The sequence below is a fragment of the Hemibagrus wyckioides genome, linkage group LG27 (assembly GCF_019097595.1).
Source record: "Hemibagrus wyckioides isolate EC202008001 linkage group LG27, SWU_Hwy_1.0, whole genome shotgun sequence".
NCBI lineage: Eukaryota > Metazoa > Chordata > Actinopteri > Siluriformes > Bagridae > Hemibagrus > Hemibagrus wyckioides.
Genome location: NC_080736.1, coordinates 17852059 through 17870870, shown reverse-complemented (window position 1 = coordinate 17870870; position 18812 = coordinate 17852059). Strand labels below are relative to the sequence as shown.

Here is an 18812-nt window from a genome sequence, read left to right as displayed (position 1 = left end):
GTTCACTGACCAGAAAAGACATTTACAAAAGATATCTTACAAAGCACAGGAAGGTGTGTGTCACACAAACACACACACACTCTCACACACACACTTTGACACAAACACACAGCACTTCACAGCTTCATCTCTCAACAAATACGTCAAAAAATAATAATAATAAAAAAGGAAATAAAATAAAATAAAATAAACCCCCAACAGGATGCTTTACACACCTTCAGTGCGTGTAAGTGTAATATTACATAATAATATAACAACACAGTGCAGATTACTGCTGCACAACTTCACTGTGTGTGTGTGGGGGGGGGGAACGAAGTGTGTTGTAAAAACAGACTTTCCTCCTGCTGATCATTAACTCAGTGCTCTTTTTTTGGTAAATATTATCAGGAAGAGAAATCACACTCGGGTCCAAACGCACAACCAAACACACCAGTGAAGGACAAAGTGTGCAAACACACACACAGGCACACACACACACACACTTACACACATTCATACACACAAATACACACACACACATCCATACACATATATATACACACATCCACACACACACACATACATCCATACACATGTTGTATATATACACACATCCACACACACACACACACACACACATACATAGGTTGGACATGGACGCACCATCAGACACATTATGATGAAGCACTGACACTGGAGACTCCTTCCATCAATGTTCATGTATATGACCGCCTCCTAATTTTAAGTTACATCAGATATTTTTTTATAAATCCATTGATCTTTAATGTCCAACTCAAGTCCCCGTGTAGCCGTTGCTATAGAAACACACACACATGAGAATGCTGCTGTAGGAAACGAATCACCACCTTCTGGTTCATCTGGACATGGAGAAAACCTCCAGGTCCGAGCTCCATCATGGAGTTGATGCAGATGTTGAGAGTGTGTGAAGCTTCATGAGGAACATATTTAAAATATTTTAAAAAAAAGTCATTGCATGACTCTTTATCACAGTAAACGTCTTCATTGTTATTCAACAACAGTACAGATGAAAGGAAGGGGGCAGGGCAGAGGGTGGAGCAGGGGCGGAGCAGGGGCTGAAATACAGTCTCAGGTCTTCAGGATGTAGATGATGTGGAACGTTCTAGAGTCTGACATCATCATCACACCCTTCAATGAGTCCTCCTGTTCTGTGCATGGGGGTGGGGTCATCCTGGAGAGACCACGCCCACCAGAAGAACCACGTAATAAACGTCCATATCTCTCACTCCATTACTCTCTCCTCAACTGTTTTCATTCCCTTTCTTTCTCCATTCTTTATGGCCCTTGTGAAGAATTTTTAAAAGGTCCTGCAGAGATATATTTATCCTCCTCTCTTCTATCTCTCTCCATCTCCATGTCCACTGCTCCCCCCTCTCTCTCTATTTATCTAAATATATTAATCTTTCTTTCTTCATATCTATCATTCTCAGTCTCTATCTATTGCTCTGTATATCTTCATCACTCTGTATATCTTCATATCCATTGCTCAAGCTATCTCTCTGTCTTTCTATCTCTCTCTTTTTGTCTTTCAATCAGTCTCTCGCTCTCTCTCTCCCTTTCCAGGTTTTTCTTTCTTTCCTGTCTCACACGCAGAGCCGAGGAGAGTGTTGAGGTTCAGCACCTCGGACAGCTCAGGAGAACATCACGGACAGTGAGCTGCTGATTAACTCTGTGTGTGTGTGTGTGTGTGTGTATGTGTGTGTGTCCATCCTGGTGCAGTTCTGCAAGTTTCACATGGAGGAGCAATGGAGATGAATGTGTAAAGATTAAACTGGATCTCAGAGCAGTGAAACTGCCTCCAGGTTCTCCTTCATGATGGTGTCCATCACCACCTGAAACACCACCTGCACGTTGGAGGTGTCCGTTGCCGTGGTGAAGTGGTGATAGATCAGTTTCCGGGGCGTGGCGTTCTGAGAGACGAACATGGAGGCGATGAATCGAGCAGCAGAATCCACATCACAGTCTGCACCTGGGAGCGTGCACACACACACACACACACACACACAGAGTGAGAGAGACAGAAAGAATAAACTAAAAATGTTGCAGAAACATGATAAAACACTTTTCTTGAAAATTATTATTGAATACCATACGCTATATATTCAGCATCTTAATAAGGATGTGGTTTATATTTCTCTCACCTCTGTAGAGCGGCAGGTAATGTCTGAGGTGACGGCCCGAGTGCAGGATCTTCTCTTGGAAAAGATCGATTTTGTTCATGAATAAAATCTGAAAAACAAAATGACGGGAGGTTTGGAATTTTATTGGTTTTCTAAAAAGTGTATTAAATTTCAGTGTAAGAAATCCATAAAAATGTCTAACACAGTCATAATATTTGTTACCAGGTTATACACTATATTGCCAAAAGTTTTGGGACACCCCTCCAAATCATTGAATTCAGGTGTTGTTTTTCAGGGGTTGGGCTCGGCCCCTTAGTTCAGTTAAAGGAACTCTTAATGCTTCAGCTTCATACCAAGAATGGGGGGTTTGGGGATGACCCCTTCCTGTTCCAACATGACTGCTCACCAGTGACCAAAGCAAGGTACATAAAGACATGGATGAGTGAGTTTGGTGTGGAGGAACTTGACTGACCTGCACAGAGTCCTGACCTCAACCCCATAGAACACCTTTGGTGAATTAGAGCGGAGACTGTGAGCCAGGCCAAAGGGCTTTTAGTCTGCCTTTACCTGCACATGAATGTAATATGGAGTTGTCCCGCCCTTTGCAGCTATAACAGCTTCAACTCTTCTGGGAAGGCTTTCCACAAGGTTTAGGAGTGTGTTTATGGGAACTTTTGTGAGCATTTGTGAGGTCAGGCACTGATGTTGGACGAGAAGGTCTGGCTCACAGTCTCCACTCTAATTCATCCCAAAGGTGTTCTATGGGATTGAGGTCAGGACTCTGTGCAGGTCAGTCAAGTTCCTCCACACCAAACTCTCTCATCCATGTCTTTATGGATCTTGCTTTGGTCACTGGAGTGCAGTCATGTTGGAACAGGAAGGGGTCATCCCCAAACTGTTCCCACAAAGAGCATGAAATTGTCCAAAATGTCTTGGTGTGAAGCTGAAGCATTAAGAGTTCCTTTCACTGGAACTAAGGGGCTGAGCCCAACCCCTGAATTCAATGATCTCAAAGGGGTGTCCCAGTACTTTTGTCAATGTAGGGCATGTGTGTATAGCAGAATGCTGCAGACTCTACCAGGAGTGTTTTCTGTCTCTTTAATTTGTTCTTGTGAGGTATGCCTTGGTTAGTTCTGCACTATGATTAACATACAGACCTTGACATTAACTTACACCTTCAAACTTAAAATTCCAGAAAATTCTGACAAGAAGTGTTTATAAAATTGATCTCTGACTCATGTGCAGTTTATTCTCAACAATGAGAAACAATCCAGATAATCACCTGAAAGATCAGTGCAAAGAACAAGCGTGACAATTAAAAGTTTGGTAGATATTATTTTTGACATCTAACAGTGTGTGTGTTTCTGTGTGTGTGTGAGCTTTCACACACCAGTTCCCAATAATAACCCCAAGCTATTTAAATATCAGTGGCACAGACAGAGAGAAAAAAAGAGAAAGAGAGAGAGAGAGAGAGAGAGAGAGAGAGAGAGAGCGAGCAAGATGAGAGAGAGTGAGTCAAAGATGGAGGTCAGTGCAGTAGCCACACCCTCATGGCAATTATCAACAAAATTAGCACTGACCAGTCGTTAGTGTTGGTGAAGGGCAGTGAGGAGTGAAGCAGCAGTGAGTGTGTAACGAGGCCCAGTAAATGAGCTCATTACACAAAGCAGTGGAGTGTGTGTGTGTGTGTGTGTGTGTGTGTGTGTGCTCAGCGGTCAGCAGGATTGAAGTGATGATCAGATAGAAGGTGGGGGGGGGTGAGGAGTAGGGTGTGTGTGTGTGTGCATGCTCAGCGGTCAGCAGGATTGAAGTGATGATCAGATAGAAGGTGTGTGTGTGGGGGGGGGGGGGGGGGGTTAGGAGTTACTGTGTGTGTAATCAGACACACTTCTGCAGGTTAATAACCGAGTGGCTGAATCTCTTAGAACATATACATACACACACACACACACACGTTCAATTACAGCGATCACTCTTACACCTTTACCTGTCTCTCCGTCTTCCTCTCACTCCATCACTCTGCACTCAGTGAGCACTTTATTAGGAACACTGACTCGGGGTCAGATCTCACTTGTCTCTGAATGCTTGTCTCTGAATCTGCCAGTCTACCTGTCTGTTTTCTCCATCTGCCCCTACACCTGTCCGTCAGTCCATCTGCCCCGTTAACTGTATGTCTCTCCACCTGCCTGTCTACCTGTTTATCTCTTGATCTGACCCCCACCTCTCTGTCTCTCCACCTGCCTGTTCACTCATTTGTCTCTCCATCTGCCCCTCTACCTGTCTGTTTCTTCATCTGGCCCTCTACCCGTCTGTCTCTCCATCTGCCTCATTAACTGTCTGTCTCTCCATCTGCCATCTACCTGTCTGTCTCTCCATCTACCCCTCTATCTGTTTTCTTGCCAGCTACCTGTCAACCTGTCTGTCTCTCCACCTGTTTGTCTCTCCATCTGCCCCTGTACCTGGTCATATGTCTGTCTGTCTCTTCATCTGGCCCTCTACCTGTGTCTCATCATCTGGCCCTCTACCTGTCTGTCTCTTCACCTGCCTTGTCTCTCCATCTATCCCTCTACCTGAGACTGGCCATATGTCTGTCTGTCTCTCCGTTTTCCTCAGCACAGTGTAAATGAAGGATTCTCCTCTCTAGCAGCAGATGTGAGATCAGTGACATCAGCGTTAGGGTTGATGTTTGTTGCCATGGTGACAGTGAAGTCAGAAACATAAAGGCTCATCTACTCGGGCATGGTGCAGGAACCCCACTGAATAAACGCTCTGCTTTATACATCTACTAATGTTTAATAAGAACTGGGTACAGCTCCTGCTGAAACACACACACACACACTCCTTAAATACAAATGTAATCAATCTATAAACATTGTGTGTGTTTATTGGTTTCCACACAGTTTCGGGTCCCATCTGTGCCACTCTCTGTGTCTTTCCCTGAAGTGTGTGTGTGTGTTACTCTCTTCGGCCTCCTTAGCTCTTACCATGGAGGTGCTCCTGAAGAACACGTTGTTGCAGATGGAGGAAAACAGCCGGAGGCTCTCCTGCAGTCGGTTCTGAAACACACACACACACACACAGGACAAATTCTGAAGATGAGGTGTAAATAAAGTTAGTGATTATTTGTCATATTTTATAGAGCATTACAGGTTTTATTCCTTTTACACTGCAGAAACAAACAAATGAACAAAATGCAGCTTGATGTCTACGTCTCCTTTAAGCATTGAATAAACGTCTCCTTACAGCGATTTGGTTTTCATGGAGCATCTCCTCCATATGAGACCCTGTGTATGAGCTGTTACTATGGAAACGACATATTTGAATGGGCGTCGTCAGGGGTTCCTGACCAATCAGATTTGAGGGATGCTCAAAAGACAGACATTAAGCTGTGAGTGAAAAACGATCATTTAGAGGTGGAAGGGTTTTGGAGAATGAAACATGTTTGACGGGAGTGGGCGTGGCTCTCACCATGGAAGGGTCCTCCACCAGCGTCATGTCGTATCCGCTCAGCGCGACTACAAACAGCACGGCCCTGACGTCCTCAAAACAGCTGATCCACTTCCTCCTCTCCGTCCGCTGGCCTCCGACATCATACAGCCTGCAGAGGGACGGAGAGAAACGCGTCACACACGTGAGGGAGAAATTATGGGGTGGCTCGTTTTTGTGCATGATGAAACAGGATGAACACGTGCATCATGAGACCTCTAAAACTAAAACGTCAGATGGGATTTATCCAACAAAACAACACACACACACACACACACTGTTTTGTTTCACTCATAAGAGTGAAAATTCAAGAGGTTTATTTTTCAAGAGGTGCAGAGATTCGTCATCACCCCTCTCTGCAATTTCACACAGGAGTGTCAGCGGGCCACTCGTCCCTCGGCCTCAATCAGCGCTCGGGGACGAGCAGGACAGAGGATATCGGGAGCAATCTGGCAGCCGAGAGGGAAACAGGTGAGAGGATGTGAAAAGGTCATTCTCCGCTGAGAGCCTGGGCTGAGTCTCATTTCCTCATCTAACGCCTGAATTTGGCAGAAGGATTCCTGTACACGTCTTACCCTGAGCACACACACACACACACACACACTGCTGCACAGGGAGAGCTAAAACAATGCTGATGAAAGAACAGATCTGTTACTGCGTGGTTAAACATGAACACACACACACACACACACTTTGGGTGAGAATGAAGTCACTGCAGCAGTTCCAGGATGATGTGAAGCGTGGAAAATATGAAGACAATAATCTACACTCGTCTGAAGACCCTCATACCACACGGCAGGGATCGGGGGCTTAATGTGACAGTTTAATAACGCAAATATCACACACACACAGACACACAAATACACAGACACACACACAATACTGAGTTACTGAGAGAGAGACACAGCTCTAAATTCTTTAAATCTACTATGTCATCTATATTAATAAAACTATCAGTGTGAGTAATAACACATTCTTATTAAGTGTTACTACACACACACACAAACACCCACAAACAAACACACACACACCCACAAACACACACGCAGGAATACCTAAACGTACCTCTACAGGAGCTAACTCTGAGGCTTAAAGACAGACAGAGTGAGATGGAGAGAGACAGACAGGCAGAGATAGAGTGAAAGACAAGGAGAGTCAGACAGAGTGAGATGGAGAGTGACAGACAGAGATAGGGAGAGACACACAGAGTGAGACAAGAAGAGACAGACAAAGTGTGACAGAGAGAGACAGACAAAGTGAGACCGGGAGAGACAGACAGAGTGTGACAGGGAGAGACAGATAGAGTGAGACAAGAAGAGACAGACAGAGTGTGACAGAAAGAGACAGGGAGAGACAAAGTGAAAAACAGAGACAGAGAGAGACAGACAGAGATGGAGAGAGACAGAAAGGGTGAAAAACAGACGAGAGAGAGACAGACAGAGTGAGATGGGGAGAGATAGGCACAGCGATACAAATGGAGACAGACAGGGACAGAGAAAGCAAGACAGGCAGCAACAAATGCTGAAAGAAAGAAAGAAATGCTGAAAGAAAGAAAGAAAGAAATGCTGAAAGAAATGCTGAAAGAAATGCTGAAAGAAAGAAAGAAAGAAAGAAAGAAAGAAAGAAAGAAAGAAAGAAAGAAAGAAAGAAAGAAAGAAAGAAAGAAAGAAAGAAAGAAAGAAAGAAAGAAAGAAACTTCAAACACTTCATTTAAACACGTCTCTAATCTTTCCAGTGTAAAGTTGCTGAAATAAAGACTATGTAGTGAGCAGACGGAGAGAGAGAAGCAGAGCTCCATTGTAGATGTGTGAGTGAGAACACGAGGGGGGGTGAGAGAGAGAGAGAGAGAGAGAGAGACTGCACTCGTTCTCCAGTGTGTTCCAGATTATGGAAATGAAATGTGATGCAGATTTTCTCTTCAGCTGAAACCGAGAGAGACAGAGCTGACTTAATACTGAAGATAAGCGGAGGAAGGTGAAGAAACTCCAGTGTGTGTGTGTGTGTGTGTGTGTGTGTGTGTGTGTGTGTGTGTGTGTGTGTGTATGAAACGCCTCATAATCCCCAGCTCCCATAATCCTTTGCTCCATTTGAAATGAAGTGTGCATGTAAACGTGCCCATTAACATCCAAATGATCTGGAAGGCTGAGAATTACCCACAATCCTCTGGTCACACTCGGCGGGGTTTAATCAGGCGTGTGGTGACGGAGTGTGACCGTAATGGGACGTGAGTGGACGATTGGGGGGGGTATACTGACGGTCCGGAGCGTGACTGAAGCCTTCTGGGTTTTAGTGCCTCAGTGTTCAGAGCTGCTCGTGTACCTCACTTCATTATTCTGTGTGTTTCAGGTCCTTTAGACAGGAAAGCAGCGGGGCAGAGTTTTACCTGAACACCAGGTGCTTGACTTTAAACTGAGTCTCAATCACGCCTGTGGTCCGGATTCTGACCCGCAGAACGTCCATCTCCGTGGGAACGTAGTCCAGTGACACGATCCGGGTCATGTTCTCAAAAAAACTGCAGAGAGAGAGAGAGAGAGAGAGACAGAGAGGGAGAGAGACAGAGAGGGAGAGAGACAGAGAGGGAGGGAGGGAGGGAGGGAGGGAGAGGGAGAGAATGGAGCGAACAGAGAGAGAGAGAGAGAGAGAGAGAGAGAGAGAGAGAGAGAATGGAGAGAGAGAGAGAGAGAGGGAGAGAGAGAGAAAATGGAGAGAACAGAGAGAGAGAGAGAGAAAATGGAGAGAACAGAGAGAAAATGGAGAGAGAGAGAAAATGGAGAGAGAGAGAGAGAGAGAAAGAGAATGGAGAGAACAGAGAGAGAGAGAGAGAGAGAGAGAGAGAATGGAGAGAAAGAGAGAGAGAGAGAGAGAGAGAACGGAGAGAACAGAGAGAGAGAGAGAGAGAATGGAGAGAACAAAGAGAGAGAGAGAGAGAGAGAGAGAGAGAGAATGGAGAGAACAAAGAGAGAGAGAGAGAGAGAGAGAGAGAGAGAGAGAACAGAATTATGGGTTTGTCTTTAGCGAAGGACTCATGAGGGTTGGTTCCAGTTTATCTTAATCATTCAGAAATGATGTGAAATTGAATCTAAATCCTGGGCTTTATCTTAATCTGTTTCTCCAGCAGGGATCTGAGACCTGTGTGTAAAACCACCAGGAGACGTTCAGGGGTTTCAGAAGAAACACTACGCATATGCTAATGAGGACATTAAATATTCATACCACAGGGTGTGACTCAAGCTGTGGCTGATTTGCATATGCATGAGAAGGGAGGGGTTTAAGCAGGATTATCCTCTGCATCCTCTGGGTTTTGATGTCGCCTACACGAATCTTTATCTTTTCTTTAAGAGTCTCTAGTGGAGGACGTCCACCAGAAAAGTCTGTGTCTGGGTCAAGACGTGGTCAGAGTTCATCTGAGCATGATGCTACCACCACCATGTTTCAGTCTACATCAGCAGAGCTGGGTTTCCTCCAAACATTATGTTCTGAGACAAAGCTGAAATCCCACGTAAAAGATACTTCAGGCTTTGTTTTACCTGCTATACTGAGTCACCACACACACACACCTCCAAGTGCCAAAGCAATTAGCTGGCATTCCAACATTAGTCTGATCAGATAAACCCCCTGGCCAGAAGTTTTAGCCTCAGGTGTGTGATTAAGCCTGTGTGTGTGTCTGTGTGAACCACACCACAGAGACGTTACTGGCCTTAAGATCTCAGCAGCTCACAGCAGGTGATGACAACTGCACTCGTATCCGACTCCCCTGCCCCCTACTCCTCACCCCCACCACCTTCTATCTGATTATCATCACTTCAATCCTGCTGACCGCTGAGTGCGTGCACACACACACACACACACACACACACACACACACACGCTGATCCCTTCAAGTCAACCATGATGGTGTAGAGGATTATATCTCCTCGTTCGATGTGGATGATCACAGCTTCATGTCATGAAAAAGATTCTTCTGAAGCTTTAATTAAATAAGTGTGTTTTTGCTGATCACTTCACACACACACACACACAACTATAACACTGACGCTTAACATGGTGTGTGTTGGGAAAAACACATAGGGAATGGAACACACCCCTGTAATGGGGCAACACTCTGGAATTTGGGAACATCCCTATGACTGGGAAAAGCTTTTGTGACTGGGAATTGTGGGATTGTGGTTTGTATGATTCATTGCTTTTGAATGAGGGTTAAAAAGTTATTTTCAATCAACTGATCTGAAGAGAAGAGAAAAGAAGAGAGAGACAGAGAGAGACAGAGAGACAGATGGATAGATAGAGAGACAGACAGGCTGATTGAGAGACAGACACAGACAGACAGGCTGATTGAGAGACAGACACAGACAGACAGACTGATTGAGAGACAGACAGACAAACAGACAGGCTGATTGAGAGACAGGCAGAAAGACAGACAGGCTGATTGAGAGACAGGCAGAAAGCCAGACAGGCTGATTGAGAGACAGACAGACATGCTGATTGAGAGACAGGCAGAAAGACAGACAGGCTGATTGAGAGACAGACAGAAAGACAGACAGGCTGATTGAGAGACAGACAGGGAGACAGACAGGCTGATTGAGAGACAGACAGACATGCTGAAAGAGAGACAGACAGACAGACTGACTGATTGAGAGACAGACAGAAAGACAGACAGGCTGATTGAGAGACAGGCAGAAAGCCAGACAGGCTGATTGAGAGACAGACAGACATGCTGATTGAGAGACAGGCAGAAAGACAGACAGGCTGATGGAGAGACAGACAGAAAGACAGACAGGCTGATTGAGAGACAGACAGGGAGACAGACAGGCTGATTGAGAGACAGACAGACAGACAGACAGGCTGATTGAGAGACAGACAGACAGACAGACAGGCTGATTGAGAGACAGACAGGGAGACAGACAGGCTGATTGAGAGACAGACAGACATGCTGAAAGAGAGACAGACAGACAGACTGACTGATTGAGAGACAGACAGAAAGCCAGACAGGCTGATTGAGAGACAGACAGACATGCTGATTGAGAGACAGGCAGAAAGACAGACAGGCTGATTGAGAGACAGACAGAAAGACAGACAGGCTGAAAGAGAGACAGACAGACATACAGACTGAGAGACAGACAGAAAGACAGACAGGCTGATTGAGAGACAGACAGGGAGACAGACAGGCTGATTGAGAGACAGACAGACAGACAGACAGTCTGATTGAGAGACAGATAGACAGACAGACAGGCTGATTGAGAGACAGATAGACAGGCTGATTGAGAGACAGACAGGCTGACTGAGAGACAGACAGACAGGCTGGTTGAGACACAGAAAGACAGTCAAGCTGATAGACAGACAGACTGAGAGACGGTCAGAGAGTCAGACAAGCTGATAGACAGACAGACAGGTTTATGGTGAAATGGTTCTACATGTTTTTTGGTACTAAGAGACAGGAAATTAAGGAACCCAGGTGGACAAAGGAAATGTGGAATATCTGACCTTTTACATAGAGGGATAGTGTGTGTGTGTGTGTGTGTGAGAGAAGACAGATAAAAAGATAAAAACAGCAACTCACTTCATAACACCTCACCGTCACTCAGTATTTCACTGGAACGGCATCACACACACACACACACACACACACACACACACTTACTTTTAAAATGCTGTACAGCCTGACAATAATTCCAAAATGAACATCTCCAGGGTGGCCACGCTCTCCTCTTAAACACAAGTACTAACTGCCATTTAAGAAACACACACACACACACACACACACACACCTCTAACTCGGATCCTCATTTGCAGTGACGCACACCACACTCTTGCGACACAGGGGACCTGAGCTGCTGCATTTAAATAATTACACTCCTGGTGTTTTATCTCTGACCCAAACAACACACACACACACACACTCACTTATAATCACGCCCACTCTTCCCACACAAAGCACACAAAGTCTGAACTGCTTATATTATTAAAGCATGCGTAAAAACTCACCCATTCCACCCACCAACACACACACACGCTTCTTTAAGCACTAATTTCCTCCTCTACAGAGTTTACACACACGCTGGTTTAAAGTAAGCTTCGTGTCGGCTGTAAATAACTTGTCAGTAATTTTTAAAAAACTAATGTGATGCTCAGACTGTACCCATGACGATGCTCCTTGGACCTAGAGATGACTATAATCAGTAAGGCATGTGAAACAGTGATGTGTCGTTCATTTAGAACGAATCCTTAATATGACTCGAGAATAACGAGTTGACCCAGAGAGCAATTCATTCATTTTGAACGAATCCTTAATATGACTCGGGAACCACGAATTGACCCAGAGAGCAATTCATTCATTTTGAACGAATCTTTAATATGACTCGGGAATACAGAGTTCACCCAGAGAGCAATTCATTCATTTTGAACAAATCCTTAATATGACTCGGGAACACCGAGTCGACCTGGAGAGCGATTTCTCTGCTTTTGACTGTCTGTAAACAAATATTACTTAATAAAAAGGTGAGCCTACAAACACAAAGTACCTCTTGTTAATTAGTTTTTTCTGGTATAGTTGATTGATTCTCCTGTGCAGACTGGACATATTGGTCCAAAATTGTATAAAAAGATTAGTCACATTAGATAAAAACAAATAACAGTATTAATCTAATCACTAGATAAAATGACTCGGAAAAAAGATTCGTTCATTTTGCTGAGATTTGAAGATCCGAGTCAGTAAAATGATCTGAACTTTTCGGAATCCGAATCCTTGATCCTTTTTCAGGCTCTCTCTCCTCCATGTTTGTTTTTCTCGCCCGTCCTCTGAGCTGCAATCTGATTGGTCAAAAAGAGTTTTTTATATAACTTTACTGGAATTTGTTGAATAAAAGTGACTGCATTACCAGAGGAATAAATTACGCTTCAACTGCGAGCTTGTGGTCAAGAGAGAGGGGAAAAAAAAAAAAACAAAACATGTAAAAAAAAAAAAATGTAATTAAATTAAATGAAATTTAAAAAAAGGCTAAACGAGTAACAACAAATGTTTAAATTAGAGCATCACACTAAATCTCAGAAAAATCATCACATTCAACACACCATTAGAGAAGACAATGTGTGAAAGTGTAATAGAATATGCATGAAATGGACAAGAGAAAAGGTCAGAGGTCACTGGTGAGGTCAACTGCCCAATTAACAGCCTCAGGAAAAATCTTCATCTCATTTCTGGTCTGTTTGCTGGCTACTAAATGTATTCATGAGATGTTTAAATAGACGGAGAACTTGTGCACGTGTGTGTGTGTGTGTGTGTGAGATGGACAGGAAGTGCAGGAGCAGCTGTAAAGCTGAACAGATGTGTGTATGAAAGAACTGCGACAGCTTCCTGATGGCCTTCTGGCTCTGTGTCCAGTTGCTTAAACATGAAATAGTTTGTTGTTCCAGTTTGTTTATTTTTACTAAATGGTAAAACCTGTCAAAGTATGTGCACCCCTGACCATCACACACACACACACAATTTTTCCTCAAACTGTTAGCACATCGTATTAATCACACAACGGTTTAGAATGTCTCTGTATGCTGGAGCACACATGGTGTGTGTTAAGGTCAGAGTTGAGCCCTGACCTCTGAGTGGACCACTGAACACCACCAGACCTCCTCAGCCAGCACCAGGGTCTGATGAATGCTCCTGTAGCTGAATGGACACATCCCCACAGCTGCTCCAACATCTAGTGCAGGTCTTCCCAGAACAGCAGAGTGGACAGCAGAAAAAAGGACACACATGTGGCTGCGCTGGTCAGGGGGCACGACAGTGTAGTGATGCAGAGCTACACTGATTTCTCACTCACCTCACTCCAATATTATGGGATGTTTTGTACAGAATCATGAAATGAATTCCCATTGAAGTCTGTTTAAATTCTTAGTGTAACACTACAGAATGTGTGTGTGTGTGTGTGTGTGTGATGTTACTGTTACCACCATGAGGATTTACTATAACAGCATCATTTGCTGTTGCTATAGAAACGATCGTTTGAATTCACATTAACTGATGTTATAGAAAAGATCACACTGTGCATGATGTGCATGATGTGTGTGTGTGTGTGTGTGTGTGTGTTACTCACTAGAGTGCAGAGTCATTAAGTTCATACTCGTAGCCTCGTGCAGCCGCAGACCGCACCCCCTGATCCGCCCACAGGCAGGAAAGGGCGTGGCTTATGAATGGGAAAAGCACCTGCTCTTCATCAAAGCACCGCCCACATGACAGAACAGAGTGGGCATGGACCTGAACAACGCGCACACACACACACACACACACACACACACTGTTTATCAGCCCCCGCAAAAACACACAATAAAAGATTTTCTTTAAAAAAAAAAAGCACAAAGCCTACGAGGAGGCGGGAGAATCCCTTTAAAAAGCGAGCCATCTGTATGACCGTTATCACCACCACATGGTAATTAGCCACTGAGGCGCATGTTAACCACCTGGTAATTACACAACGTGTGTTTAAGGAGCGAGATGACACGGCGGTGATGCAGCATTTAACTGCACCTGCAAAACACACGTGTCTGAGGGAGAGAGAGAGAGAGAGAGAGAGATAGAGGAAGCGAGAGGGAGAGAAAGGGAGAAAGAAAGAAAGAGAGAGAGAGAGAAAGGAAGCGAGAGGGAGAGAAAGGGAGAGAGGGAGAGAGGGAGAGGGAGAGAGAGAGTGACTGCTGCCACCTGGTGTTCCTGATAAAAATAAATGCAGCTCTATTTTGTTGTTTATTTAATCTGTATAAATGACTGATTTATGTGACAACATTTTTGCTATGATGTAGTGTGTGTGTGTGTGTGTGTGTGTGTGTGTGTGTGTGTGTGTGAGAAACCTTGTTCTTGCTGTTGGCCAGGTTAATCCGGAGCACGCCCATCCCGTGCAGCACAAACTTCATGGACATCAGCAGGTTGTCCAACACGGCCGGCTAGAAAAGAGCAAACGCTCGTAAACTCATCCTCCTGGGCACTTTATTTATTTACATTTATTCACCCTTCTGACACCCAGTTACCCTCCTGTGTGTGCAGTGTGCAGGAGGGATCTAGGGAAAAAGGCCAAGCAGTGGGTTGTGTCCCAAATCACTTTACATCAAGCAGCAGATCCATACGAAACAGATCCCAATAAAGTAAATAATTAAAGAGAGAGAGAGAGAGAGAGAGAGAGAGATGCTTCATATTAGCCAGATGCTGTTGAAGGTTTGCTGGTGTGTGTGTGTGTGTGTGTGTCGGTCGGTGTTCGATTCATCATGCCCTAATTATGATGTCAAAACTTCACGATAAGCCCCTGTCACTGTCTTGAGTAAAAGTAATGGCACCCTCTCAGAGCCGTTATCTTCAGCTCCAGCATGCAGGAGATTAACACTGATCCTGTGACCTCACTCCTTCATCTGACCAGAGGATCAGACCCAACGTCCGCATCTTCACCTTTCACCTCTGTGTAAAGGCACCGAGGATCATGGGATATTTATGGGCAGTGTCCTACATTACACCATGCTGAAACCTCACGCAGGGAAACGCCCATCATACACTCATCTTATTCATACATTTATAGTAGAGCTGGGCGATTAATCGTTATTATCGATTAATTCGAATTTATGGTTTATGTTGATGTTGAAAAAAACGAAAATCGATTTTCCGATTTCACTTTGGTTTGGCAGAGCGAGCTTCCGTAGTTCTGCGACGCAAAGAGCTTGTTTCCAAGAGAGGCGCAGTTTCTTCAGTCCGGATTGAAGAACGCGCTGAAAGATGGGGAGGAGCCGAAAGTCTTGCGTGTTGGTTTTATTTAGCGTGTTAGTTGCGTGTTGGTTTTATTTAGCGTGTTAGTTGCGTGTTGGTTTTATTTAGCGTGTTAGTTGCGTGTTGGTTTTATTTAGCGTGTTAGTTGCGTGTTGGTTTTATTTAGCGTGTTAGTTGCGTGTTGGTTTTATTTAGCGTGTTAGTTGCGTGTTGGTTTTATTTAGCGTGTTAGTTGCGTGTTGGTTTTATTTAGCGTGTTAGTTGCGTGTTGGTTTTATTTAGCGTGTTAGTTGCGTGTTGGTTTTATTTAGCGTGTTAGTTGCGTGTTGGTTTTATTTAGCGTGTTAGTTGCATTTTGAACTGATTTACAAAATTGTTTTTCTTCAGGGATTTTTTTCCAGGTGACAATTATTTATTTTGTAAAAAGTGATGTAAGTTAAGTCTGCAGTTTGCCCTTTACAAATCCCTCATATTTTGTTATATTACTTTATTTTACTAGAATAATTAGAACTTGTAAAGACTGGTGAAAGTTTGCATTTTATAAATCCCCAAAAAAGGTTTTTTATGTATTGATTATTGTTTTTCTAAAATAACAAAAAAAAAACTTGTTAGCGAAACTAAGTTTGCACTTTGAGTCCAAATTAGCAGTTCATATGTTTGGTTATACTGTTTTTGCTCAAATTGAAACAATCTATTCTATAGTCTCTAGTGTTTTATTAAATTTTTTTAAAGAAAAATAATCATTTTAAAATCAAAAATCGAATTTTGTTTTAAGAAATCGGAGATTCAATTTTTAGGACATATCGCCCAACTCTAATTTATAGATTTTATTTGTTTATACAAACACAGACAGAATGAGAGAGAAAGAGAGAGAGAGAGAGAGAGAGAGAGAGAGAGTGAGATTCTTTTAACAGCTGCTAAGCCCAATAAGCCATGGGCTGTGTCCTTAATCACTCCATGTAGTGCACTACATAGCTTCCCTTGTCCTGCTGTTCGGGGTAAAACCGGTGACAGCATGAGGGAGAGATTAACTCCAGTCTGCACTCTCAGCTCTGACCTTTGACCCCTGCCTATTATATCAACCCGTGTTAGGAATTCCTGGGAATGTCGAAATGTTTTTCCTGCATTCAGAGGAAGCGGCTCTTGGTGTAGACGTGATGCTCCAGGGACTGTGGAACAAATGAAACATATATAAAGACGTCCGAGTTTCTAAAGGTTTTAATTATTCTCTCACAGTGATAAAGCTTTAGGCTCAGAGTGAACTCTGGATGCTGAGACTGTTTTCCTGAACTCTGGTGTATCTGTGTGTCCAAGACAAACAAGCAGCTGGCCCGTGTGCTGTTTGTGTTCAGATGGACGGGAGGTGAGCTCGGAGACCGAGCACTTATTAAAAATCCTTTCTATGTTGCTCTACAGCTGAGGAATGCTTTTATTACTCAGCCATTTCATCTGCTCTTATAGATCCCCCTCCTCCCCCGAGGCACAGGCACTGATCCCAACTTCAGAGATTTCATTTTAAATTCCCACCCGAGAGTTCGACTTCACCCCTCCTGCGGTACACGCTAACCTCGGGAGAGTGAAGCCCGACACATCTTCATCCTCATGTCCTCATACTCGAACAGTGACATGGAGAAAACACACTCTTATTACAGTGTAAAATGTTTTGGACAACAATACAGTAACATAAAAGAATGAAAGAAAGTAGATCATTCTTCATCAGTCTTTATATATGCTCCGCCCCTGAGGGCGTGTCTTACTCTGAGTAGCAGATCATGAGCAGTAAACTGAATCTTCTGTGTTTTTGTTGTGTGACCTGTGTGTATCAGACTGAAGGAGGTGTGGCCTGTGTGTATCAGCCTGAAGGAGGTGTGGCCTGTGTGTATCAGCCTGAAGGAGGTGTGGCCTGTGTGTAACAGACTGAAGGAGGTGTGGCCTGTGTGTAACAGCCTGAAAGGGGTGTGGCCTGTGTGCATCAGCCTGAAGGAGGTGTGGCCTGTGTGTATCAGCCTGAAGGAGGTGTGGCCTTTGTGACGGTGTGTCAGTCACACTAAAAGAGGCCTGTGTGAGGATGTGTGTCAATTTCAGTGAAGGAGGTGTGGCCTGGGTGAGGGTGTGTGTCAGTCTCAGTAAGGGAGACGTGGCCTGGGTGAGGGTGTGTGTCAGTCTCAGTGAAGGAGGCGTGGCCTGTGTGAGGATGTGTGTCAGTTTCAGTAAAGGAGGCGTGGCCTGGGTGAGGGTGTGTGTCAGTCTCAGTAAAGGAGGCGTGGCCTGGGTGAGGGTGTGTGTCAGTCACAGTGAAGGAGGCGTGGCCTGTGTGAGGATGTGTGTCAGTCTCAGTAAAGGAGGCGTGGCCTGGGTGAGGGTGTGTGTCAGTCTCAGTAAAGGAGGCGTGGCCTGGGTGAGGGTGTGTGTCAGTCACAGTGAAGGAGGCGTGGCCTGTGTGAGGATGTGTGTCAGTCTCAGTAAAGGAGGCGTGGCCTGGGTGAGGGTGTGTGTCAGTCTCTCTGTGTCATGTGTAAAGTAGCAGAAGAGTGTAAAGGAAAAGCAGAGGAGAAAGGGAAAGGAGCAGAGTGTGTGGGAGGTGAGACACGCTACAGCACAATGTGGTGATGAAGTGAAAGAAGAGAAAAAAAGAAGAGATTAAGAAAACGGATAAGATACACTCCCAAGATACACAGGTTAGAACAGATCGCTGGCTCGTACACAAAGGCCACACACACACACACGTATGCATAGAGACACAAACACACACACTTAGTCATTCACTGATATGCATACGTAAAGCATACATGTGCGCACGCACACACACACAATCAGACACAAACACACTCATACACTCTTATACACACTCAAACACTCAGACACACATAGAAACTCACACTCATATACACACGCACTCTCACACACATACTCACTCACTCACACACACACACACAGGTATACATAGAGACACAAACACACACACTTAGTCATTCACTGATATGCATACGTAAAGCATACATGTGTGCACACACAATCAGACACAAACACACTCATACACTCTTATACACACTCAAACACTCATACACACACGCACTCACACACATACTCACTCACTCACACACACACACACACAGGTATACATAGAGACACAAACACACACACTTAGTCATTCACTGATATGCATACGTAAAGCATACATGTGTGCACACACACACAATCAGACACAAACACACTCATACACTCTTATACACACTCAAACACTCATACACACACGCACTCACACACATACTCTCTCACTCACACACACACACACACACACACACACACAAAGCCACACCCTTCTGGAGTTGTGCAGTTCCAGTTTACTGTGCAATTAAAGAAAACCCAAGCTCTGATTACAGACTGACTCAAAGTCCATGACCCTGTGCCTTCAGCCATAATTATGGCCCTTACACTGTGTGTGTGTGTGT

At 44.3% G+C, this 18812-nt stretch overlaps 1 protein-coding gene across 2 annotated transcripts in view; it reads right to left on the bottom strand.

Annotated features, from left to right (window-relative positions):
- Window positions 1-11: 11 nt before the first annotated feature.
- gnav1 (guanine nucleotide binding protein (G protein) alpha v1) overlaps window positions 12-18812 on the bottom strand; it is a 28097-nt gene continuing 9296 nt past the window's right edge. Inside the window, exons 3-9 of one of the 2 annotated variants that reach the window (XM_058381697.1) lie at window positions 14460-14552; window positions 13712-13872; window positions 8008-8136; window positions 5607-5736; window positions 5123-5194; window positions 2160-2247; window positions 12-1987 (exon numbers count right to left, since the gene is read on the bottom strand). In XM_058381697.1, coding sequence (XP_058237680.1) covers window positions 1797-1987; window positions 2160-2247; window positions 5123-5194; window positions 5607-5736; window positions 8008-8136; window positions 13712-13872; window positions 14460-14552 — 864 coding nt within the window. In that variant the 3' untranslated portion in view covers window positions 12-1796. Of the gene's footprint in view, window positions 1988-2159; window positions 2248-5122; window positions 5195-5606; window positions 5737-8007; window positions 8137-8630; window positions 12432-13711; window positions 13873-14459; window positions 14553-18812 lie in introns of those variants that run through there. The other variant, XM_058381698.1, reaches the window with a different exon arrangement.